The sequence below is a fragment of the Gavialis gangeticus genome, unplaced genomic scaffold (genome assembly GCF_001723915.1).
Source record: "Gavialis gangeticus isolate Ggan-Ray unplaced genomic scaffold, GavGan_comp1, whole genome shotgun sequence".
Lineage (NCBI taxonomy): Eukaryota > Metazoa > Chordata > Crocodylia > Gavialidae > Gavialis > Gavialis gangeticus.
In genome coordinates this window covers 59,879,293-59,904,932 of record NW_017728993.1, presented here as the reverse complement: position 1 = coordinate 59,904,932, position 25,640 = coordinate 59,879,293, and the positions used below count along the sequence as shown (strand labels likewise).

The following is a 25,640-nucleotide window of genomic DNA, read 5'->3' as shown; positions in this document are numbered from 1 at the left end:
CACCTCACTCGATCAATTTCATGAGTTAATGAATATTGGGAGAGGGCTTAATTACATCCGATTGGATGGAAATCAGTTGGCACTGGCGTCCCTATCAATTAGCTTGCTCTTGGGGGGCTGCAATGAGGATTGTTAATTAAATGTGATTGCACCAGCTGTGTCCAGGGTTTCCCAAGTTACTGAAATGAGGCTGCATTGGGGAAATGTGAAATGGATTTGTGCTGAAAGCCAGGATGTTTTAGACCTTATCTGCACTAAATCGTTTTGTCTGTGGAACTCAGGTTGTGCTGACAGAACTGTGACGTGTCCCCGTTCTAAGTCCTGGGAGCGTGAGCTTTTACCATCTTTCCTTTGGCCCTGCACCGTTCCATACAGCTCACATATAAACGGTAGATTGCATACATCCGATTCCTCGATGATGTGCAGCAGGAATTATGGAAAAATGCTCTGCCCTGTATTTTTACAGAAGGGCATGACTGAATGAGCAATATAGCCCCTTTTGATATTTAAAAAGTATGTAGAGTAATCCAAAACTTTCACGGAGATCCATTCCAACGGGGACAGATTTTCCTAAGGAGCTTAGTTTATTTGCTTGTTAACCCTGAGCACTTTGCAAAGTATGACCTCAGGAACCCTGCTTTCATTAGGAATTACAGTATCAGAACTCGAGGGGGGGTGCAGTTCTCTCATTAGGCCAGTGATAGGATTTTTCTCTAAAGAGAGTGTGGGGGAACATGTGATTTGTGAACACGAATAAAGATGACCGTGGGCAATTAAACAAGGGAAAAATCTGATGGTATAATTCTTATTAGTAAAGCAGCTTATTTAATTACACTGGCTGCAGGCAAAGATGACTCTTTTATAATAGGATGGCTACAAGGCACCCTAGGCAGAAGGCGTCGCTCTTTCATCAGAAAGCCATAATCCACCCATGGGCTGTTTGGATGCTTCATATCTGTAGTTTTACAAGTTAACTGTAGGAGTGCCCTGTGGTTCAGTGGTAGAATCCTTGTCTACCACACTGGAGACCTGGGTTTGATACTCAGACATTTACACAACTACAGTCATGGATTCTGTCTTCATGGCCTAAAGGAAGGATGGATGGTCTGGTCTGGGCAGGCATATGCATCAAAGGTCTGGGTGCCCCTCAGGCATACACCATGATCCAGGAGTTAACTGTAAGCACAGTCTCATGCTTTGAGGCCTATCCTTGTTACCTCTGGGGGATGTAGTTAGCTGTGTTAGTCTGAAGGCAGGGTAGATTTGCATCTTAAAGACTAACCAGAAGAGATATATACATCACAAGCTTTCATTAACTGAAGCTGTGGTGCAAATCTACCCTATCTTCTACCATCGGAGGCCAGGAGTGAAATTCCTTCTTGTCTACAGCAAAGGAAAAATGACTAAATGCTTTATAGTGGCATTTACATCTTTCTCTTGAAGCAGAAAGCATTGGTCACTGTTGGAGGCTGTGCGCTAGCCCAGGGTCTTGTCAGGTAAAGCAATCTCTGGGCCTCAGGAGTGGCCAAGGAAGAGGCTAAAAGTGCCTTAAGAGGCACATTATTACACAAGACAGAGAGCGCCCAGTACAATGGGGTCTTCATTTCATTTGTAGCAGCAAGTCATTACTGTAAAACAAAATTAGGTTAATGAATTGTTTCCCCTTTCTTTTCTCCCTCTCAGGGACAAACACATCTACTCTTGGCCATGTGGACCTTTCAACTCCAGTTATCTTCTCTCAGGCCTATGGGACAGTGACCATTTCAGCTATTTTCAGTGTAAGTGTCTAGCTGTGCTGTTCAACGTGCAGTTTGTTCTAGTTCCATTGTGGAAAGTTAGATTGTGTGGTTAGAAGAGCCTCCGTGAGCCATAGTGAGAAAGAGAACATGTTTTATCCACATATATCAGAAACAGAGGCCTGACTTGCCCAGAAGCTGCAAGAGCAGCCAGTGTTAACCAAAGAGCAAGAGAAACACACATGTTGGTAGGTGAATTGAGGCAAACATGCTCCAATTCCACAGGAAAAGTTGTATAGCACAATTAACATAGAGTGATGGATAGCTATACAAGGGTATCACAATTATTCACCATTGTAGGGAAGACCTACTGAATTTGTGCACTAAAAAAATAAAAAAACCTTTGTGCAAAGTGTTGTAGGTGGTAAATTGAAGAAGCTTGTGGCTCACCAGCCATAGTCTGAGAATCACTGTTGTACACGGGGCCCATATTTGGTACAATGTAGTGATTAGAGGTGATCACCACATGACCTGCGGCACAAGAACATATGAGACATGCCATTTACTGGGTCAGACCATCAGTCCGTCTTGCCCAGTATGCTGTGTCACGCAGTGGCAGAGGGGATGCTGAAAGAGGGAATGAACAGGGTATGACCAAGATTTTCCCACTTGCCACCTCCAGCATTTGTTTCTCTCCCACTTGCCACCTCCAGCATTTAAAGTCTAGGAAGTTTGGATTCAGAGGCTGTACCCCTAACTCTCATGTTCAGTAGCTACTGATGCCCCTTTCCTTCAAGAATTTGTCCTATCCCTTTTTGAAACTGGTTAAACACCATGACATCTGGCGGCACTGAGTTCCATACTTTAATAACGTGTTGTGTGAAAAAAAAAATCTTTTGTTAGTTCTAAACTTACTACCTATTAGTTTCATTTTATGACCCCTAGTTATGGTATTGTAAGAGGTAGTAAATAAAATTCCTATTTACTTTCTCTTTACTATTTCATATCTCGTAAGGTCCCCCCTCAACCATTTCTTCTAAACTGAATAGGCCTGGCCTTTTAGTCTCTCCTCATATGGAAGCCCCTCAATACCGCCAGTCATCCTTATTGCCCTTCTTTGTACCTTCTCTAATTCTTCTACATCCTTTTTTAGGTGTGGGGACAAAATTGGGAACAGTATTCAAGGTGTGGATGCACCATGTATTTATAATGGCATTGTTTTGTTGGCAATTCTCTTCTTAATAATCCCTAACATTTTGTTTTCCTTTTTGATGGCTGCTGAGCACTGAGCTGGTTTTTTAGCAAACTGTCCACAGCGATTTCCAGATCTCTTTTCTGTGTAGTAACAGCTAATATAGAGCCCATCATAACGTGTGTATAGTTTGGGTTATTTTGGCCCAAACTATACATACACTATCTCTATTTTGCATCACTTTTACATTTATCTATATTTAATTTCATCTGCCATTTAGTTCCCAATTCGCTCAATTGTGCAAGATTGTTCTGGAGTTCCTCATGAGGCAGTAGATGAAATGCGCAGAAGGATGGTCTTGTAGCTAAAATTAGTGAGGTGGGGTTTATTTCCTGGCTGCTACTGTGAGAACAGCACAGAAAATATTAGCACTGGCTGCCCTGAGGCTGTACAAAAATGTTAAAAATATAGAAGCTAAGTAATCCCAAACTATGCTGTGCCTTTTTCACACGAAACACGCAATTACTCTTAAGTGCCTGGGAGCCACAACCAGAAAATGTTGCTTCCCTGGGTATTTAATACCTTTTTGTAATACTTGGGGCTGAAAACTCCTACTGACAATTTGGAAAGGTGAGTTTTGCCCTCAGGATGGTGCCCAGGGCTCCTGTGGACTTTTGATAAAGCTATTCAGATACAGGGCAATGGAGAGCTTGGCTATAACTCTATGTAGTGATTCACTCCTTGCTCGATGATTTCCTTACAGCATTTGTTTCATCTTCCACAAATGTCCCGCTGTGTGCTCTTTCAAATCAAGAAAAGCAGAAGGAACAGGCCATGTGTTTTGTGAACAGAGCAGGGGCCTGGATGTCGGGAATCCTGAGCTGCATTTTTGGTTTGTTGCTGTTTCGCTGGTGTGTGACTTTAGACACGTTGCTGTCCCTCTCTGAGCTTCAGTTTCCCTGATCTGCGCAATCCTTCCCTGTTTCAGAGGGTGTTGTATAGCTTGACTAATCTGGTGCATGAAGCTGCCCTGAGGAAACAGCACTCCAGAAATGCGAAATACTGCCAGTTGCACTACTAAAGGCACTTTTTTGCAGGAGTAACTGAAATGCTTTTAAACAGTTAAGTCTTTTGTTTAAGAAAAATGTCTCAGTGGTCTGTTCAATAGTTGAAATAGGACCCAGCAGACATGCAGTGCTGCTTTTTGCTAGTGCATTAAGAACAGTTTGTACCAGGCTGCAGGTATGCAGTCAATAGACTGAGGCTACTTACACATCCTCTTAAATGCATGGTTCCAGACTTTCAGTGATTCACCAAAATATGCACCCTAAAGTGCACTGGACTAAATCCTTGCCACAGCATGTGGCCTAGCTACTAGACAGGGCATTCACAGAGAGGGAGGTGAGGGGGATTCACACGAATCAGGAGGAGGAAACATCCTTTCCACAGAGCCATGAAGCAGCACATGCACAGCTTTTTTGTCATGCACCTTCATGATTTCAGTAGATCCTGCATCTACTATAGTCTCTTACTACTGCACATATTTCACAAGGCCTTTCCCATAAAGCTGTGCAAAGCTTCTGGTGGCAATTCAATTCGGAGGCGATTCGGCCCGATTCGGTGGCCGAATCTCTGAATCTGAATCGAATCAAGGGACCAATTTAAAGGTCTGAATTGATTCAAAGCTCTCCGAAACTTTGGCAAAGAGTCAGAGAGCTTTGATGATTCAGGCAGTCCCCGGTGGCTGCAGCAGGGAGCTGCAGCTGACTCTGAACTGGTAAGTAGGGGGCCAGGGGGGGAACCATGGGGGGCTGGGAGAGCAAGGGGGGGTTCATGGTAGAGCCCCCCATGTAGCATGAGGCAGCAGGGATCGCCCCCTGCCTGATCGCCCCCTCAGCACCCACTGAGTTGGGCCTTTTTTTTTTTCCAAAGTGCCGGGAGCTGGGGCAGCCATTGCCGGGCTGGGAGAGGGGCAGGGGATGGGCCTGGCTGATTTGGAGATTCAGCCGAATCAAATCAGGACAGTGATTCAAATCACCAAACTGAATCACTGTCCCCCAAATTGGCTGAAACTGAATCCGAAGCAAATACTAGCCACTTTGCGCAGGCCTACTTTCCCAGCCTTGTCTCTGCCCTCTTCACATCCCTGCATGCACTGAGATAAAGGGAGCTCCTGAGTAAGTATCTGTGCAGTGTATGTTGCCACCACAGACATTGGAAAGTATATTGCTGGGCAGCAGAACTGCAGGAAAGTGCCATGGGTTTTTTTTCCTTGCAAAAATTCTGGAGGACAAAAATGTTTCATGATTTGTACATGGACCCCTGGTCTCTGGTGCTCTGTGGCATGGTGTCCTTGCTAACCAATGCAGCAATGGCATCAAGTTAATGAAAGACCACCTCCAGAGGCCTCCAACTTCAAAAAGAGTTGTCAGTGAGTAACAAAAGAGTATGAGCTAATCTGCTTCTCCCATTTCTTGCAGGTCCAGCGCACCCTTCCTTGAACGTAAGTACTTCTTTGTTAACCTTTTTCCAGCTCCATTGCTAACTTCCTTTGTGGCAGTTTTAGTGGTGGGTGGCAACTACCTGCCACAGACATGTGGAAGGCTACCCCAGGAGAGAGCCCCAACAGAACTGCTGTTGCCTTGAAGTCAGTTATGCTACACACTATGAGGTAAACCTCAAGCGAAAAAAAGAGTTGTTCTTTGGAGACTAGAAGTACAAAAGCTCTGAGGCTAAGCCAGTCTGTCCCTTCAGACTTTACCCACTGGAGATCTGGGTTCAGATCTGGTGTCACATTCCCAGAGTTCATACTTGAAGCTCAGTTTGGAGGAAGCTCAGTTTGCCCTTGCTTCTGATCAGGGCTTCTTCGTGCAGCCCCACTTCAGATGTAGCCTCTGTTTCAGAGAGTCCTGCCTTTGGCATAGGCTGAAGCCATTCAGCTCACAATCCACAAGGGACCTGATTCTTGAGGATTAAGCTTTTATTTTCAGCTGGACACTTGCTGTCTCACAGCCTGGGTCAGTAAATTCTATGTGGTTTGGGTACTCCGTGTTAAGCAGGGGACCTTTGGGTTTGATGTGCTGAAGGGAGACTTATTCTTGTAGGCTGGCTTAGGAAGGGTGAGGGATATTTTAAGCTAGTTGGCTCATCCAAAAGAGCAGCAAACCGAATTGCTTCTCCACAGGAGGGAAGCTGATCAGGGAGTAAGACAGAAGAACTTGAAATCACGTAATTAATGGTGCTGCAGTTTTAGGGCTGGGCAAGTGATCCTTGGGAAGCTGCTTGGAAACTTGGATTAAATGTGCTTAGTCACATGGATTGTGAGATCAGACTGGTAATGGGTCCTGGGGTAGGTGCAGGACAAAAGGAACCCTTTGAAGTACCAGTCTGGGGAAGCGATGTGAGATGGCTTGATATCAGGGAGGGCTTGGGTCAGGGATGCTCTTGTTCTTCTGCTTAGTACAAGGAAGAAATTCAAGGTTAGAAGGCTGCTTCCCAAGCACATAAGCAGGGATATGTGGTGGTGAGTATGTGTCTGAGAGTCTGTCTCTCTGCAGGTGTTTTGCAGGGTATGATGTTGCTTTGAATTACAGGAGTTAATAGTACAAAAATGCAGATACAGGCATACCTCGGAGATATTGCGGGTTCGGTTCCAGACCACCGCAATAAAGCGAATATCGCAATAAACCGAGTCACACGAATTTTTTGGTTTCCCAGTGCATATAAAAGTTATGTTTACACTATACTGTAGTCTATTAAGTGTGCAATAGCATTATGTCTAAAAAAAAATGTACTTAATTAAAATATACTTTATTGCTAAAAAATGCTAACCATCATCTGAGCCTTCAGCGAGTCATAATCTTTTTGCTGGTGGAGGGTCTTGCCTCAATTTGTAAAAAACTCAATATCTGCGAAGCGCAATAAAGCGAAGCGCAATAAAATGAGGTATGCCTGTATAAGTAACCGAATCGCAGGTAGAACAGGGATTACCCACTGCAACTGCTCCCCTTTCCGTCTTGGTGGCTGGAAACTGCTTTTGTGATTGGGCCTGAAAGTAGGCTGTAGTCCCCATGGCTGACCTCAGAGAGAAGGAGGGTAGGCATCCAATATAAGATATGTCTGCAGTGCCAGCACTGTTGTCTAGGCATACAAGCTAGCTTTGAACTGGGAACTGTATTGCTAGCAGCGTAGCTGTGGTAGCATAGAGCTCAGTGCAGGCTGCAAACCTGAGCATTTACCCCTCTTCTTGGCCAGGTTTTGCAGCTCATGCTAATGCTGCTGTGGCTTGACTGCTACCTGTAGCTGAACTAGCTACTTTAAATTGGTGACTGGCAATGTAGACATACCCATGGCCCACTCTGGACATATCCAGTGCTCGTGCTTGATCTGGCACTGTGGAGCTGGCTCTGGAAGACAGTGATCCTTCACATGACACTCGTTTCAGATGCACTATTACCAGCCAGGACTCAGCTCAGTTTGCGTGATGCTTAGAAGTTTTGGATTCCAGGGGTTCCCACCTCTGTTTCATATCAAAACAATCCCAGAACTCTGTGAACATGTTGAAACTATCACACAACATGTCCTGGTATTCACCTTCAGTGACTGAGAGCTGGGCCATAGATCCCAAACCTAAGCAACTCTCTTAGCAAGTTTAGTTTGGGCTTTGCATTTGGAATAATATCTGAAATCAGCTTAGTTGCTTACAGCACAGCAGTAACCGAGACCAAAGTAAGATATGGGGTCTGCTGTCAACAGGTTTTTTTTTTGTCCTGAAGATTTGCATGTCCTTTTCCACAATGCCTCAGTCTGTGCTTTCCTTCTGTAGGTGTGCTCTTGGACTGACTTCATTCTCTTTCTACCACTTCCACTTAATGCACCCTACTCCCATTTAAAGTCAACAGCGGCTGCTCTTATGTAGCAGCAGCAGCAACAGCAACATCTGATTCTTTGGCTCTAATGCTGATTGTTGTTAGGTCCCTTGAGTTTAGTTCACTCCTCTCCTTGTCCTGCCTTTCAGAGTTTGATGGAGAATCGGTCGGATGACAGCAGGAACTGTTGTTATCACCGGCGGAATTCTAGCGACGGTGATCCTACTCTGTATTATTGTTGTGCTCTGTTATTGTAGACTACAGGTAAGTGGTTACATATGAGGTTCTTTACCTGTACAGTTTAGTACAGTATGAGTGAATTTAGGACCACGGTCAGGAATTGTTTTAAACCCTACTGCTATGGGACATAGGGGTGGTGTCATAATTAAACTGTCATATCTCTGTTTGGGTTATTAAAACTTGTGGTTCCCCTTGCACTACCTTGCACTGCTCAAACACTTCAGAGTGGCTGAACTACTTGCTGGTTGTACCTGGCTTGCAAAGAACTTGTGTGGCAGAAGGGATCTTCCACAGCTATAAAGCCTCCAAGCGGATTCTGGGACGGCCCTGTCTTCCCAGCGCAGAAGGCATGCTGACAGGGGGTCAGGGGAAGAAGTGAGTTGAGATGAGGACTCAGCTATGATACCTCAACTTTGCCACAGAGACTTTAAACTAGTAGTAAAAGCTAAGGCAGTCCTTTTGACTGCTCTATTTCACAATGAATCTTGCTGGTGCAGATAAGGCAACTGTAACCTGTTCTCTGATAACCCCATGCGAGTCCTTTAAGTTATTTTTCTTTCCCCATCTCTGTTCTAGGTTCATTCTATTCTTCACTCCACACTGGATTGCTTTCAATTTGTATTTTCTTTTCACCTTCTCCCTCTCCTTCTTTCTTTCACTCTCTGCCTTCCCCCCACCCATCTCTCTTAAGCAGAATCTAGTCCCACCAGAGCCACAGTTACAGAACCTCTAAGTGGTTGAGAGCCAGAAAATTAGAGAAAATAATCCTTACTAGTTAACTTAGCATTTCCATCCTCCCTTATCTACTTGGAGTCTGGGTACAAAGAGCCCACCCTACCCCAGCCTTTGCCATCTTTCCCATTTCTCTTTCTTCTCTTCATGCTGTTTTTTCCCCAATTATTCCCCCCACACACATACAAAAAGATATTTGCTTCAACTTTATGCTCTATGGGGAGTTGTTGCTGGGGGGGAAATCTAAAATAGAGGACAATTTAGTTATATGATATGCCCCTCCTACTTCCTGTGGTTACAGCCCTTAAAATTTTATTTGAATTGAGTGTCACACTTAAAGTTGAGAATTCCACAGCTTTGATGCATCTGAACAATGCAGCATGTCCTCGCTGAACACTTGTTGAGTAAACAGTTTATGAGTAAATTGGTTCATTACTTTGAACTGAAATTTAATTTTAAAATGTTAAGAAACGTAGCACCCATTGACAGTTGTGTCCTCAACAATCTTAACAACACAATGCTGCCTTCAGGCAAAACATTCCTTTGAAATGTCCATGGAGCTTCCACTGTTTTTGGTGAAAGTGAAGGTGTAGACCTTTGTAAGAACTTCCTGTAGCTTCCGCACCACTGAGAACAATTGGTGACGGGCCCTTTTCTCAAAATGGCCTCCAAGCTGTTTGCACGGTGTGACCTCAAATGACATAGAGCAATGGGAGATTGCACCGCTCTGGAAGGAGTGCAGTTGTGTGCGTGGAATTCCTTGTAGTCAAACACTCTTTGTCAGCCTCGGCTGCAAGGGAAACTTTCACGTGTGAAGAAACAGAGGTGGAAAATGAGGTGAATCCAAAAAGTGTCTTCAAATGGAGCCCTGTGTCCCAGGTGGTGAGGATGAGCAAATCTCTGTGGTGCCATGTTCACAAACGTATCTGGATGGAACAGTATCCCCTCACTAACCAAAGTCTTTTCTTTATGCATAGTATTATTGCTGCAAGAAAGATGAGCCTGAAGAGGAGGAGGAGGAGGAGGAGGAGGAGGAGGAGGAGCCTGATCTTCCCACTCGCTCGCACTTTGTCACCTGCAATGCCTGCAACTCTCGCATCATGGATGGACAGGGCAGCCCGGTGCCTCCACCCCCTGAGCTTAACCAGCAGGGTGCTCATAACTACTGCCCTACCTGTTCCCCCTATGGCTCCCCTTTTTACATACGGACTGCTGACATGGTGCGAAACGGTGGTGAGAGGATCACCTACACACCCACGTGCTACAAGGAAATGGGGCATCCCATCAAAATGGCGACCCTCCAAAGTTACCCGGTGACCCACCATGGAATTGTTCGGGAGACCTTTCCAAACCCTAGGGCTGTTAGTACAGAGGTATAATCACTGTTGTTACTATTGCAGGGTGCTCCAATAAGATGCCCATGGGGGGGGGGTTCCATTAATTTCTGTGAGGTTTCCTGCAAAAAGAGAGGACGCCTTTAGCAAATGTGGACAATCAAATCCAAGACCTAGCATGGTCCTGATGTTGAACTGCCCAGGTCATTGTAAGCTATTGTGGGAGGAACGGGAGAGAAACACTGAACAAAGATATTGAATGTGGTAATTTCTAAACCCATAACAAGTGTAATTACTCTGCTCTGTCTCCTGAAGGGACTTGTCTAACGAGGGCTATGTACAGTACAAACTAATTTAATTATCAAAGACTCTCGTGACTCCCAGGCTTCCCTGAGCCCTTAATGAGGTATTTGGTGTCTACACAAAGCAAACCCTACCTGTCACTTTTCAAGGCAATACCACTGGCTTCTTGTATGGATGAACCGAGCACACTGAGAGACGCATGGCATTCACTGGGAGCTATTGTTTTCATCAGTAACTGTGGCATTAGAAAGGAAGGTGAAAGAGGATAAAGATCCCATCAATATGCTGGGAGTTTTAATGCTCTTGCTTGGTGAAAGCACGTGGAAAAACAAATAAACAGAGAATTTGATATTTCCCCCCTTGTATCATATTAGTTCCAAATGAATGCTAGCATCTGTATTAGAATATAAAATAGGACACCCTTCCCTAGTTATTCCAGTCTTTGCACCTACAGAAGAACAGGGAAAAGGGAAGGTGGAGTTAGATAATTGTTGTGGGGAGAAAAAGGGTACTACTAAAATGACCTGCAAAAGCTAACAATACAGAAGTTTCCTTCTGCTCTGCTCACAAAACAATCCTTTAGTTTTCACAAACTTTCTTAGGAGTGGTTTAACTTTGGGGCATAAAAACTGCAAAGTTTTTACTTAAATTTTAAACAACTGAAGTTTGGATCACTGGCAGTGTTTAAAGCCTTAGAGATCCATATCTGCTGGTAAACTGCAAAAGACTGTGTGATTTAGTTCTGCTTAAAACAGCAAGAGATGGGACCAGTAACATCTTGTGCTCTCAACCCTGTTCTCACAACCTCCAGAGCTTGAGCTGATACCAGATTTTCAGGAGGTCATGACCTTTCCGTCTCTGGCTAGAAGGAAGGCCCAAACCTGTCTTCCTTGCTAATATGTCAAGTCACAGTATGGAAAAGCTGACAAGTGAGATAAATCATCCATGTTGCTTTCTACGACATGGATGTGGAGATTATTTTTCACTTTACACCAAAGTAAAAATGACTAAAAGTATATTGTTGTCATGCACCGCTGTTCCCACAGCAGCCAGCCATGCTTTCTGCAGGTAGGCAATAGGCCTGGACTACAAGTGATCCTTGCAAATATCCTTAGTAACAATAACAAGAGTGTGTTTATCATATGGTTTTATTTGGGAAGAGCGTGCGATCTCTATTACAGTTTATCAGTCAATCTACAGGTAGTAATAAGTGCTGGCTTGACAGCCCTTAACTTCCCTATTCATTCACAGATGAAGTATGATGTAGTCCTGCTTGGACCTGGAAGGTTCACTTGATCTCATGAGAGGATTATTCAGATTTGGGCTTATTTATTCCTTGGGATCTCTGATAAAACATAACAAGTTAACAACTCAGGGCTAAATAGGATTGTGTTTCTTGTGACATGGAGGCTGCCTTCCCTGAAACAACACGTGATCCATTTTGCATTGCCTGTAGATCAGACATTACTCCCAGAATCATCTAAATTAGAACCTAAGCCTTAGCATTGAAAGGCATCACGCTGTCCCTGGACCCTGGGTTGTCCAGTCCTCACTGAGCCCCTATGTAGGGTATTTATTTTCCAGAAGCCCTATAACCCTCCTCTCAATTACCTGGGTGGGAAGGCAAGTAATGTTGCTGGAATGATTACAGTACGAAAGCCCTCTGACCCCTAGTGTTCAGTAGCCCACTGTTTCTATTGCCTTCTTGTCCCAACCAGCACACTGCCCTGGTACTGTAGTATCTAGTATGACGTTTGTTGAGCAAACTCAACAAGTCCTATCCTTTCATAGCAGAGGATGCACTTTGGCTTCCATCTGAACTTAGCCTCTACCAGACCTGAAGTGGTCAAACTGCATCCCCTGGGCTTGCTATAGCCAACAGGGCTCTACAGTATAGCCCCCAAATACCTTCCTCCTAATTTGAATGGCCAGCCCAGGGGGATTAAGGATATGTCTATACCACAGCAGCAGTGCATCCCAGTGAGGATGAAGCAGGGAATACCCTACCTTCCTGAATCTGCAGGTATGCTCCAGACACAGAAGCCTGCTCTGGAATCATCCCCATTGCCTATTCTTGAGCTGTCTGTCCCTGACAAGCCTGAGAGCAGACAATGGAAACAAGAACAGCCATTCTAGTAAACTTCTGGTTGTGGAGTTTATTGGTGGTCTCAGGTGAGTGGGGTGCTCAACCTCTTCCTCCCCGGTGTATTGGCCATCATTGCAATGCTCTCTCTTCTGAAAGACTATTCAGCTCACGACTGCCCAGTATACGCTGGACTATAGTTTCAATGACACACCTTTGAATGAAGGATAGCTGTAGTCTGTTTTGTTGTACATACATTACGTGTGAACCCAGCTTTTCTAGGAAGAGGATGTGACCCTGAAGCTGATGCTGTGGTCCCAGATTGGTTATTTTGCTCAAGATGAAGATCCCCGTCACATTTTTCACTGTACTGAAACATGTACACAAGTGCAAATGTGCAAGATATACAAGTCAAATGGGTGTCCAAAATGTGACTTCAGGCTGTTAGGGGTTGGGGTGGGGAGTAGAGAGAGAAAGTCTGAGTTTTCTACTTGGGATTTCTCCTATTGTTCTACATCTTTGTTGCTCAGCTGTGGATCCAGATTGAATGTCAGTAATAAATGAGGTCTTTGAAATACAAAATGGGCATGCTCGTGCTCTCTTTTTTGGTGATGGGCAGCTTTATACAAAGCAAGTTTTACACAATCCTGCATAGGATGTGGCCTTGGATATGTGTTCCTCACTCCTATCCATGCCATCCCCTTGCTCCCTGACTCAAAAACAGGTGCCCAGGAAACATACATATTTGTTTAGCTCTTTATTGTGACATAGAATGATTCTGCTTGAAGATACCTGGTGGATAGAGGAATGCTGAGTGCAGATGGTGTTGCTGCCATCTGTGCTACTGCTGCTGGTTGGGACACCCGTGCCCACCTGTGTTCTGCTAGAACTTTTTGCTTGTATCCCTGAGGTGCTGGACATGGACTCAGCTGGGAGAAATGATATGAAATCACTGGAGTGGTGGGGAAAAGGAAGCGCTCCTCATTGATGACTGATAGCAGAGATAAACTTCCCCCATTACTATGATTCTGGTTGCTTTGTGGGACAGGATGATCTCTCTTTAAAGGGTCGGGTAAGTTGTATTAGTCAAGAAGGGACTGTGGTTGCTACATGTGTCCTAGAAATCCTTCCGAGTAGGCTGTTCTACAAGGATCGGCTCAGTGACTAAGCCAATGGCTTCTTTCACAGAGAAAAGGCTTTTTGTGGAGTCTTTGTCTAGGGGGAATCTTGCCCCTTGGTCTCAAAAGGGAAGCGTGGTCAGGCAGCAGTCAGGGCAAGCGGCTCCTGCATGACCGGCAGCAAGCCTTCCTGTAGTACCAGTGTGAGCACAGCTTCACCTTCAGCACCAGCATGCAGTTGGCTGTTGCTTTGTCTTCACAGTCTTCTTCTGGGGAGTGAAAACATCCATGGAAGAGGTTAAAGCAACAGCATTCTCCATTAGGACTAAGCTGGCCCCAGCTTCAAGGCTGCCACCCTCTGAGGCTATCCCCATCTTACCTGGTGCCTCTGTGGGGCATGGCTGGAGCTGGCAAGCTTGTCTGGCTTCAGGTTTGGATCCCAGTTCACAGCCCTGGCCCAGGGCTTCTCCCTGATAACACTTTACCTCACGGAGCCGCATGCCAGCACCACAGGTCTTACTGCACTGTCAGGACCAAGAAGGGATACAGCTGTGAGCACACTAGATTTCTATCAGCTCAATATGTTCTTCTGGGCCCTGAGCTAGACATTCATAGAGGGAGCTCCCACAAGACTCAGTCTTTAGTCCCCAGACAGCCTCACATCCCATCAATAATGCAGGATTTTAATGGAGCTCAAGTAAAGACTAGTGTTCTCCCTCTGCCTTTCCCTGCCCCTACTGCTGTATTCCTAAGGGATTAGGACATAAGTAGAAATCCTTTCTTTTCCAGTGTAATGGCTAGCAGCTCAGGAATGTCACCAAGGGCAGCCAGAGATCTGCAGAAGCTGAATGAATGGGTTAGCATTGTTACTAACTTACCTGTGTGTAAGGTAACTAACTTACCACTACTACTAACTTACTACTCTGTAGAGTGCCTGCAGAGATTGCCCACCCCCTAGGGTAGGCAGACTAAGAGGACTTCAGAAAACTAAGGACCCAAGCAGCTAAGAAACAGGTCAGGACTTAGAGTCAGTGACAAAGAAGTGTGCAGGGAAACTGGAGAGACTGACAATAGGGCATGGAAGCTTTCACTTTGGCTGGGACTCCAGTCTTAGTCAGGCAGTGACAAACTAGTAACCGCTGATGACTCTTTGGTGACTTAGTATCTTCGGAAACTTTCACCTGGGAGGGAGCACCCTTCCAATGCTTATATCGAGTGTTCTCAGAAACGGAGCTCTCTTCCCTTGCCTGGGGAAGGGTCCCTCCGACTCCAGGCCAGGGTGGTGTTGTATAGGACCTTATCCTGTTGCCGTCCACTCAATGGACAGAGTACTTCAGTCCCCAGGGCTGGTCCCTGTTTCTAACCCAAAGCTCACACACAAGCTTATGTTGTCTCCTGCATGGCTCCTTATGCTGTCCACTGAGATGGTCACCAAATTTTGGGGCTATCCTCACCTCAACAGGCTTATGCTACCTTCTCCATCAAACTTAATTGTGCCACAAGCACCAATAGGAAGGTAAAAATCCTCCCTGCCCCCTCTCCCCAGGTTCCCTCAATACCTCATACTTCTAAGTCTTTTCTGCTACAGCACTCTCCACCATCTCTTTCCCTCTCCCCAGCTCCCTCCCACTCCTCTCCTCAGGCCTTGTATTTGCTTTCTCCATTCTCCTTACGGAGCCTTCAGTACCTATCACCATGGGTACTGAATGGTATCGATCACCATGGGTAGTCCCCCATGGCCAACCTCACTAAGCTGGGAGGGGTGTTCCCTGCAGCCAATCTCATTGACGGGGGGGAGGGGAGGGAAGAGGGTGGTCCCCCTGTGGCTGATCACTGCAACCACTTCCGGAAGTAGCTGTAGCCGCTTCTGGGAGCACTGCTCCCTGGCTGGTGCTCACGGGGGGGCACCTGCCCCCCCAACTTGTCGCTTAAGCAGCAAGCGTGGCCAGTCAGAGGGTGTACTGGTGCTCTCAGGTGGGTGCATGTGCACCCCCTACACATCGCCCCTACCTATCACCTTTCCCTCAAACCTTACCTGAGACCAAGATGTGGTGAACCATGTAGAGCAAGGTCTCTTGAAACAGGCTGCCTGTACCTCAGGTTTCTGGGAGGTATCACAGCGCATTTCAGGATATTCCCTATACACACCATTCTCCAGGCCGGCGCAGAGTACACTCCGAGTCTTCATCCCACGGCCACAGCTGGCATCACACTGGAAGAGAGAAGCAGCCAAGGATGAACTGGTCGGTAATGAACAACATAATCTGGGCATAGGATTTGTGCTTCTTCTGCACCAACAGCAAAACCAATGCATAGATGCCCAGCTTGCAGGGCATAGTAAGGCACCATGGGTAAGGGCCTGCAAAGGACTTTAAGTTTCTTGGATATGGGGCACAGGCATGCACATTGTTATTACTCTTTAGCAAATATTGGGCCTCTGCATTCTGAGCAGCTTGGTGTGAGCATGACTGCTGCAAGAGACCCCTAAGTCCCACATCACAGTGATAACAAAGGTGAGGAATTGGGAGCTCTGTGGTTGTTTTACACACCCATTAGCATGGCTTCTTTCAGTGTATTTATGTGTCAGACAGGTACGTAGAGTGACAGACAGGTACGTACAGTGTGTTGATGCATTAACCTCAGTCAGTACCTGGGGAGAACAATACATTTCACACTTCCCAAAAGAAAGTGAAGCAACACAGCACGGGATTGGTTGTTACAAGCTCAAGGCAGACCTCTGCACAGAGACCAAATGACATCTAACTGTATGATCAGTGTCTCAGCTTCAGAGAGAGTTTCTATAAATTCAGTCATACAGTTAATTCTGCTCTGTTCCTTTAGTGCACTCAGAGCCACAGCCAGTGAACTGAGTGATAGCTGAGCTTTCATTGCTTTTCACTCCTGTTTACTATGCTGGGCTAGCATGGCCGCAAGGAAGGGCTCTCATTCCTAGTCTATGTGGATCAGTTCACTGGGTTCTGACCCATGGCAGGCCTAGAGCAAGGAAAGCAACATGAGAAGGAAGGAGCCCAACTGGCCTCTCAGCACTCAGATGGAACTGACAGTGAGCTGCAGTGCTCTGTGTAAACCATTCAGCATGCAAGGCTTAAAGGGATTAATGAAGCAGGGAATTAGTATCTCAGGTGTCATCTATTACCAGGGAGAAGAGGCAGGTTTGATCAGGGGCTGTTCAACCAAAGAGAGAACATTTAGTCAAGAGTGGGAGGAACCCAGGTAACCAAACCTTGAAATAGGGAGTTAATGAACTCTCCCCCAACCTCAATGGCCCCTCTGACTGCTTTGTGTCCATGCTCTGCCTTAACACTACTTGAGTCCTGGATGCTTCTGCCAAACATCATGATCCCTCCTGATTTAGCTCTAAATCCACATTAGCACCATGCATCACACAGCAGCTCCAAGCCCCCAGTGCCCTGCCTGGCGCTTCCTGGATGCGCTACAATTCTGAATGCCTCATAACGCATGGAGCTAATGCATGACTGATGACAAAGCTGGCAGGCAGTGCAGAGCAGCACCTGGTCTAAGGCTGCCCATGGGACCAGCAGGCTTAGTCTGCAGCACAAACTGCCATTTTGAAAAACTGGCAGGAAGCACAAACCTTGTCCCTGGAACTGCTACGCCGTTTTGGAACTGGCAGTGCCTGTAGCACAGACAGCACTTGAAACTGGTTGGCAGAGGGTAGCTGGTAGCCACAATGTGCTGGAAAGGATGGCATGGCTAGAAACTACCTGTAATGGAAGCTACCCTTTCTCTAGTCCTAGACCTATACAGTTCCATGCAGACATAACCATGTTCCCACCACCTCTCCTGTGTTGCAGCCTCATCCCCTGTGAAAAATATCCCATGCCCCAGATCTCAAAATCTGGTTACACTAGATATCAAGCTATTGAGGCAGAAGGAAGCCAGGAACATGCCTTGTGAGCTTCTGGCCATGGGAGATGGTCACAATGGAGTGTTCTTCCATTAGCTCTTATTGAAAATGAGTCACCCGGGAGAAATTCAATATGACCTTGATAGCCTGGATGTGAAATTTCTCTGTCTGGGCCCAAGGTTCTGGCTCAGGCCCATCCCTAGTGTTCCCCACTGTAACCGTGCTGTAGATTCTATAAGTGAACTGTGGAGTTTTGGGTTTAACAGCCCAACCAAAAAAAAAAAGATACAATTCAGTTCAGGCAAAAATGAAAAAACTGGGGTATTTTCAGCTAAACAAATAAAACAACACCCCCCTCCTCAACCCAAAATGTTTTATCATCCAAAAATGTTTTGTTAGACACAAAACAAAATGTTCTGTTTAAGTTTTTAGGTACTTACTGCTTTAAGAAAAAACAATTCTCTTTCTTTTAATGTGGGTCATTTTTAAAAAAAATGAGAAATGCCACTTCAAAGTGAAAAGCTGAAACACTGCATTTTTTTAAAAGGCTGAAACCTTGTTTTGTTTCAAAAATCCTTCCAAAGTTTTGATGGTACTGAAGTGATGCTGAAGTCATGATAATCCAGGATATATGCGAAAGGCAAGGATTTTTGTGGGTAACATCTGATGTTTTCAGACTCCCCCTTCTCCCCCCACAATTTCATCCCTGCCAAAACTACTCATTGAACTGACTCTGATTTTGTTTTGCTCCCTGCAAAGTTCCATTATTTTTGGTGAGTATACTATTAACTGAAAAAGTCTTGCCTAATTTTGATTTGAATGTGGGGTTCTTGCTTGGAGAGACACTGTGGTTAGCAAGAATCAGGGCAGCAGAGAGCACTTCCTTAGGACAATGCTGCCCTCTGATGGCAGCTGAGAGTGCATTCAAACCAGCTCAGAGTCACACAGCTGTGGGACCATGGGCTTTGTGACTCCTGTCTGTTTTGTGACCTTCCTGCACATCCTGTTGACGGAAAGAGGCCACAGAGCTATACCCATACAAGGTAACATGACCACCACATCAGCACAGGAGCTGCAACAGGGCCATGCAACACCATTCTGATCACCCAATGCACTTATGCTCCAATGGGATGTATTGGCCCACCCCTCAAGTCACTCTTTCTGACCAATGGTAGTCCATGAAGAGGGGATCCAGAGATCTGTCTTGACTTCATGCTGAAGGAAGCAAAAGGAAAAGAACAGTAAGCAGGTGGGTTGCTGTGGTGTAGAAAGGATTCAGGAGAAATGGTTCGTGCGTGCAAGGAGGTGAGAAATTTTCTCTTGACACCAGCCATGGGACAGGCTATGGGGAGGATCTTCCTGTCCCACAGTAGATAGGAAGATCCACCACTGCTGAGGTGTGAGAACTGCTGCATTATGTCCTCAGCTTCTGCAGGCTGCATCCTGCCCTCTACAGCATGAATCCCCCACCCCCTGCCTGATCAGGTACAATGCTGCCTCTGTTACCCAGGCTACAGAAAGCAACATTTCCTTGGATTCTTCTCATCTCCAGTGCTTGTACTTTGATCCCTCCCATCGACTACAAGGGCTCTCCATTTCTTGAGGATCACATATGTCTTGTTGCCTTCCCAAAGTCCCTTGATAATAATACACAAGACCTCTGGGCTTATGGGAGTCATACTGGAAAGTTGTCAGACACAGGAAGCTAGGCTAAAGGAGAAGACTGGGCCCTTTCCCTCTGTCTGAGGAAGGGCGAGACAGAGGACAGGTGGAAAGAGACAACTCCAGACTTACCTGGTCCCATTCTTGCTCCACCCAGTGGGCAGGGCAATTCTTGTCTCCACAGGGGTGGACAGTCAGAGGTTTGGCTACAGAGTCACACTGTGAGTCTGAGATCACTTTCCCCTCCAGGTTGCGGCACACAACGAAACGGCTCATTCGCCCCTCACCGCACAGTCCTGAGCACTTGAAGAAATAAAGTGTATGTAAACTACAGGTTTGTAAACATACAGGTCACTAAACAGCACCAGAGCAGGTGGAGGTAGTCTGGGCTAGTGGCTGAAGCATGGGCATGGGCATCAAGAGGGTGAGTTCTGTTCCTGCCTTGGACACTGACACACTTTGGTCAAATCATGTCAGCTGCCAATGCAGCAGCTGCTAGCATCAAAGTTGCACAACAGTTTCCATTCTCATTTTTTCCAGTCATTTAAAACCTCCCAAAACTTCTGACTTTGGGGCTGACATTCTCCAGGTTTAGACTCAGCACATGTTTTTTAAAAAGTCTGAGCCAAAACAATTCAGCCATTTTTTCTGGGTACAAACTGGAGGTTAGAAATGTCCCCTGTAATGCATCGATGGGGAATCTAGTCTCTCATCTCTTCAGCCTTGAGCTGCCTCAGCTTCCAAACCCTGCACAGAGAAGGGAGAGCACCCTGCTTGGACTCACCGGTCCCCAGTCTGAGGTGGTCCAGTGTCGGTCACAGGGTGGGCCCATGCACTCCTTCTCACTGGTAGGTTTCTTGGATTCATCACAGAGGGGTGCCTCCACCGAGCATCGGACCTCCCTCTTCATCATCCCCTGACTGCCACACCGAGCAGAACACTACAAAAGGGGAGGCAGCCCAAGTCAGTATGGTGACAGCAAGTAGGAAAAGCAAGGAGACGGGTTTTTTTTATTTCTTTTTCCTTTTTTCTCCTCAGAATGAAGCTAGTATTGGTGGCGATGGGGAAGGTGGCCTTATGACTAATGTACCAGAAGGGGACGATAAATGCTGCTGCTTATGTTCTCTGTGGCCTGGGGTAAGTCCTTCAAAACATGGCTTTACCAGTTTTGGGTTTCCGTCATGTGTCACTCAGGCCCCAGTTCTCAAATGGGCTCACACACAGCCCCGTCTAACTTAATGGGACCTGAGGCTGTTTGACCCTTCAAAAAGCAGGTCCAAGGTGTGTCTGTAATCACCTAAAATCAATGGTCTCTTTCGTGTCTCTTTATCTGTAAAGTGGGGGCTAAACTTGTCTCTGTCATATGGGTATTGCATGCACTGAGAGTCTAGCCAGGAAGAGAGTATACAAATACCAGTTGCTATAAATGATGGCAGTGGATGTTAGTCCTCTGGGCTGTGTCAGAACAAGTAAAGGATAGACAAATGCTGGACAAACTTCCTCAGGCAACCCCTCAAAGATGTCTCAGCCAGGTTGGTGATCTCTGAGCATCATAGCAAGGAAAGTGTCAGTTGGCTGCAAGCAGATTTCCTTTGGTCCTGGACCAGTGTCTGGTTTAACCCTGACACCTGGGGGTAGGCCCTCACTCTCCATACCTCAGACCACTCAGAGAGCTCCCATTGGGGCCCACAGGCCTTGTTCTTGCATGCTTTCTTTTCCATTGGCCTGGTCAGGCCCGCTGACTCGCACAGCTCATCGTACACAGAGCTGTCAAAGCCTGGAGCCAGCATCTTCCAGCAGCGCACAGTCCGATACTGATAGCCTTCCCCGCAGGTCCTGGAGCACTCACTCCACCGGCTGGTCTCCCACCTTCATGGGTGATTGCAAGGAGGAAAGAAACAAAGCAAAACACAGTTCAGAATGTGGCATGCTGAGCGGCAGATGGGGCAAGGACTGGACTAGCTGGTACAAGCCACTGATGGACTTCTCACTACTAGCCCTGCCTGCCGCCATGTGTACATGGGAACTGCAGTCATGCTGCCAACAACAAGGAGATGTTATTGGACCATTATTGTTGTTTATTGAAATAACCGTTCCTCCTCAGTATCTCAGATGCCACACAGAATGTGGCTGTGCTTAAAAGCAAAGCTGCATTGGGACTCTCCCCAGGGCAAGGGTATTAATGCTTGTATCCTAGCCAAGCCCCTACTGCCATTCTGCAGTGACCTAAAATTTGCTAAGTGACTCTGGACACACCATTTTCTTTCACTTTCTGCCCCACCTGCTGTAGAGAAACGCTGAGTCTGGTTTGAAGGCTGTGACCTTCCTCCACAGAGGTGCATGCATACGGGGGTGCTGATTCTCCCAATGTCTTGCATTGTAAGCAGAAGGGCGGGTGTCAGGTAAGGAGCATCAGGAGTCCTGGCTATGCATACACCCCCAATCACCTGAGTGCTTGGCAGGAGGAACCACAGGTCAATAATGAAAAGGGGGTTGAGTAACTTATTCCCCCCTCATCAGAATAACAGAAGCACTGTGGTGAGTCATGGCTCCTCCTCTTCTGATGCTCCCATGGTGGCGCCTAGCATAAGGCAGGTGCTAAATGAAGTCTCTTGCCCATGGTCTGTAAGTTCTGTTTAGTGCTTCTGGCACTCTCAGTGGAAGGTGATGCAGAAATGTCACTGGATATTTTTTCACTGCCTTTAAATGAATAGTGCTGTTTTTTTCCAGTTTGTTGTAAAGCCATGAAACCCACCCCAGCAAATGGCAAACCAGTGTTCTCAGCATCTCTTTATTCAAAGGAGGTAGTTTTTCTACAGGAGAACCTTCTTGGGTATATCAGTCACCTCCCATGCTATAATAGCAATATCATCTTCAAAAGGCAATAGACAAGTTCAGTTTTTCATTCCATCTCTTTCTAATACCCTGCACTGTGTATGCAAAATAATCCACAGTGTAAGATGTATTAAGTGGGATGAGTGACACAACACAGAAATCCACCTGCCCTGCTTCCCCTCAGCTCCTTTTCCCCACATGCTTCCTCTCTCTTTCATTGCCAAAATATTACTTTCTCACACTCTTACTCATTGATTTCTTGTGCACTATTCTGCCAATGAACTCTTGCACCAGTCACCATCTTCCTTGGCTTTCTGGATGTGTTTCTCAGAGCTGGGCTGAGGCTTGAGTGTTTCAGTTTACCTGGGCTGGCAGTCTCTCCCTGTACAGAACTCATGAGTAGGTTCTGGGCGGGTCAACGCATCACAGTTTGTGTCATCTACTTCCACTCCATCGTAGCGTACACACATGGCATAAGAGGTGCTGATGCCTGCTGGACACCGAGAAGCTCTCTTAACAAAGGTCCACAAGCATATGCTATCCACTGCTGTCTCCACTGGTTACACCAGTTATTTATGAAATGATAAAATCAAAGAAAATTAGGGTTGGAAGGGATCTCAGGAGGTCATCTAGTCCAACCCCCTGCTCAAAGCAGGACCATCCCCAGCTAGGTCATCCCAGCCAAGGCTTTGTCTAGCCAGGTCTTAAAAACCTCCAAAGATGGAGATTCTACAGCCTTTCTGAGTAACCTGTTCCAGTGCTTTACTACCGTCCTACTGAGAAATTTTTTCTTAATATCTAACCTAAGTTTCCCTTGCTGCAACTTTAGACCATTGCTCCTTGTCCTGTCATTTGCCACCACTGAGAACAGTCTAGCTCCATCCTCTTGAGAACCAACCATCAGGTAGTTGAAGGCTGCTTTTAAATCCCCCCTCAGTCTTCTCTTCTTCAGACTAAATAAGCCCAGTTCCCTCAGCCTCTCCTCGTAAGTCATGTGCCCCAGCCCCCTAATCATTTCCGTTAGGTTAGAAATGGGAATCAGAAATGTGGACTACTATATCAGAGACTCTAGGGTCCATTAGAAAAGTACAAATATCCACTGATCAGTATCTGTAAAAGAGCTCTGAAACTTAGTCCACCTGGGAAAACTGGTAGGCCACCAGCTGAGAGCAAAGCTGATGACTTCAGAGCACAATATACAGGAGTCAATGATGTAAATTCAGCAGAGGCTACTGAGGGGTTTGCTGCTACTTCACCTCTCCCCAGGTCAGCGACTCCTAGATTGATTTCAGCAGGGGAGAAAACAAGCTGAACCTTGTCTGATGCTCCCATCCTCTGAAGCACTTAAGCTTATGCTGACCCCAATCTACACAAGATTCAGCTATAAAAAGAAGTCCTCCTCAGATGACAGCTCTTAAGCATATTGGCCCTGTTCTTCTCTCCCAAAACACCCTTCTTGTCACCTCAGGTGCATAAAACCAAAGGGCAAAAAATCTCAGAGCCCAGCTTGGAGCCTTGTGTATTCAAACCTATGGAGTCTCACCACTTCCAGTTGTGACCCTATTGTCAGTTGGACTCAGGTTCTTCTCATTGACTCAGCACAATTTTTAAAAGCACAAAAGCTTGCACCCAATTCCAGGAGCATCCCTGCTACCCATTAGGAGCATGTGCCTCCCTCTCTCCTATGTGCACCATACGATGGAGGTAGGTACAGCAGGAGCTGTGCCTGTGGGTAAGAGTTAAGCCTTGTACATGGTATATCCAGATCCAAACCTATCTTGAGTTTATTCTTTATTTGCATTTTTCACAGAATTTAATGCGGCCAAGAAGTGTCTAGATGATGGACTCTGCAAACCATCTTTCAGATAGCAGCAGAGCCAGCTTTCTTTACCACACTCCCCTATCCAAAGGCTTTGAACCAGACCTAAATGAGTGAATGGGATGGTTCATTCTCCAATACCAGCAATAGTCAACAAGGTTGTGGGTCAATGCCTAAGAGTCTGGTAGCTTTTGTGGTGTGACTCCTTTCAGCCTGAGAACAGGGTGAATCAGGCTTTTAAGGATATCAGTTGCCAACTATGAGAAAGGCACTGAAATACTTTTAAAAATCCATCCCCAAATGAGTTAGCAGAGGTTATTAAATAGCCTTCAAATAAAAACAGCTTCTGGCTGCTGCAGGCATACCTGGGAAGCTTTTAGTGAAAGGCCATGACACCCTGAGACCAAACCTACCAGACGTGCATGTGGAGCTGCAGGGGGCATAGGCAGAGACCTTCCACCGGTACATGTCAGCTAGGCTGATGTCATCTTGGCCCACGGGATTCACCTCAAAGTCATTGCTGCAGAGAAAGGAGCAGGAGTGAGCTTTCTTTGGGACAAAAGGAAGGAAAGGCCATCTGCCGAAAGCTGAAAGGGAGGGAGCTTAGTTTCCTCCCACCATCCCAGGGTGCTTGAAGGAACAGGAATGTGTGGCTGTTTGGCTCGTTGCTCTATCTCCCATGCCCCAGAAGGAGATGCAGTGTTTCTTTGGTTGGCAGTGTATTTTGAAGGGGGCTCCAGTCAGACTCATGGGTTCTGAATGGCCAACCACATAGCTCTTACATTTACATAAATCCATTCTCTTAATAGGTGTTAAATAATTAATGTAAAGGAACTGCTGCTTATCTACTTCCACATTTTATATGTGTGTGTTTGCATATGCAAGCATTTGGACATCAAGAGGAGGCTGAACAGATATTTGGCTGGGGCGATACGATCCCGGCACCCATTCCTGCCTGAGGCAGGGGGTTGGACCTGATGATCTGTTTAGGTCCCTTCTGACCCCAACAACTATGATACTATGATCTGTGCCTACAGACATGGAGTCAGGATGTAGTGTCTTGAGTTCCTCCTCTGCATGTATGAGTAGGGCCTCTGTGGTGGAGGAAAGATCATCAAAAGACCATTTAAAAGGATCTCTTAGGAGGTGACCAAATCCTTTTGGAATGGTGGATGGACTGTAGGACATAATTTGATAGCTTAGGCTAGCTGCTGGCTTTGGCCTATTTTCCCTACTGGTTAACACCATTGGCGACGCATCCACTAGGATCATGCCATAATCATCAAGGTGCTAGAGAGGGGAAACACAGGCAGAAAACACTGAGGCTGTCAGAACATTAGGCTGATCATCCCTCCTCAGATAAAGTTTGCCCTAGCTTGTGAAAAGTGCCTCACCTTTCAGGAGCTTGGAGAGGCTCAGCCTGGTGCATGTTCCCAATGGTTGAGTTGGAACCCAAGAGGGTGTTCTGCAGGGGTCCTGTTCTGCTGTAGTTAGCTACCTCCTCCTGACTCCCTACATAAGTCTCTAACTTCACACTCTCCAGTGAGTTCTTCTGGGCAGGTCCCTTGTGCCGCCTCTCTTGCCACCCATCCTCCAGCTCACTCCAAAGCCCTGCTGTCACGTTCTTCTGCCCCAGCTTGGCAGTTAGGTGCTGCAGTTCCCTGCAAAAGGCAGCGTTTTGTGGGTCCCGGTGACATAACCTCCTGAAGAGATGGAGCCTGGATGCCCTGATCCCACTGCTCTCTGGGAGCTCTGGCCGCACCACACTGAAGGGTATGGTTGTACTGATGGAAATCTGATTTAATCTGAGGGCTAAAGTAAAATGCCAT

At 46.3% G+C, this 25,640-nt stretch overlaps 2 protein-coding genes across 5 annotated transcripts in view; one reads left to right on the top strand and one right to left on the bottom strand.

Annotated features, from left to right (window-relative positions):
• Positions 1–1,695: 1,695 nt before the first annotated feature.
• Positions 1,696–13,182, top strand: FAM163A (family with sequence similarity 163 member A). Of its 2 annotated transcripts, XM_019501799.1 has the most exons (4): positions 1,710–1,778; positions 5,409–5,431; positions 7,946–8,060; positions 9,746–13,182. In XM_019501799.1, exons 3-4 carry the CDS (start codon positions 7,968–7,970, stop codon positions 10,145–10,147), a joined length of 495 nt encoding a protein of 164 aa, XP_019357344.1. In that variant the 5' UTR covers positions 1,710–1,778; positions 5,409–5,431; positions 7,946–7,967; the 3' UTR covers positions 10,148–13,182. The 2 variants fall into 2 exon arrangements, with proteins under 2 accessions (XP_019357345.1, XP_019357344.1); XM_019501800.1 differs by lacking the exon at positions 5,409–5,431 and having other exon boundaries at positions 1,696–1,778.
• A 48-nt stretch (positions 13,183–13,230) lies between these two features.
• The window catches only part of LOC109286964 (ADAMTS-like protein 2), a 37,935-nt gene continuing 25,525 nt past the window's right edge, over positions 13,231–25,640 (bottom strand). The window contains exons 10-18 of one of the 3 annotated variants that reach the window (XM_019501793.1): positions 25,206–25,511; positions 24,225–24,331; positions 22,356–22,485; positions 20,813–21,026; positions 19,942–20,097; positions 19,290–19,460; positions 15,642–15,818; positions 13,986–14,130; positions 13,231–13,875 (exon numbers count right to left, since the gene is read on the bottom strand). In XM_019501793.1, the coding sequence (XP_019357338.1) occupies positions 13,757–13,875; positions 13,986–14,130; positions 15,642–15,818; positions 19,290–19,460; positions 19,942–20,097; positions 20,813–21,026; positions 22,356–22,485; positions 24,225–24,331; positions 25,206–25,511 (1,525 nt within the window). In that variant the 3' untranslated portion in view covers positions 13,231–13,756. Of the gene's footprint in view, positions 13,876–13,985; positions 14,131–15,641; positions 15,819–17,986; positions 18,711–19,289; positions 19,461–19,941; positions 20,098–20,812; positions 21,027–22,355; positions 22,486–24,224; positions 24,332–25,205; positions 25,512–25,640 lie in introns of those variants that run through there. The other 2 variants (XM_019501794.1, XM_019501795.1) reach the window with 2 other exon arrangements.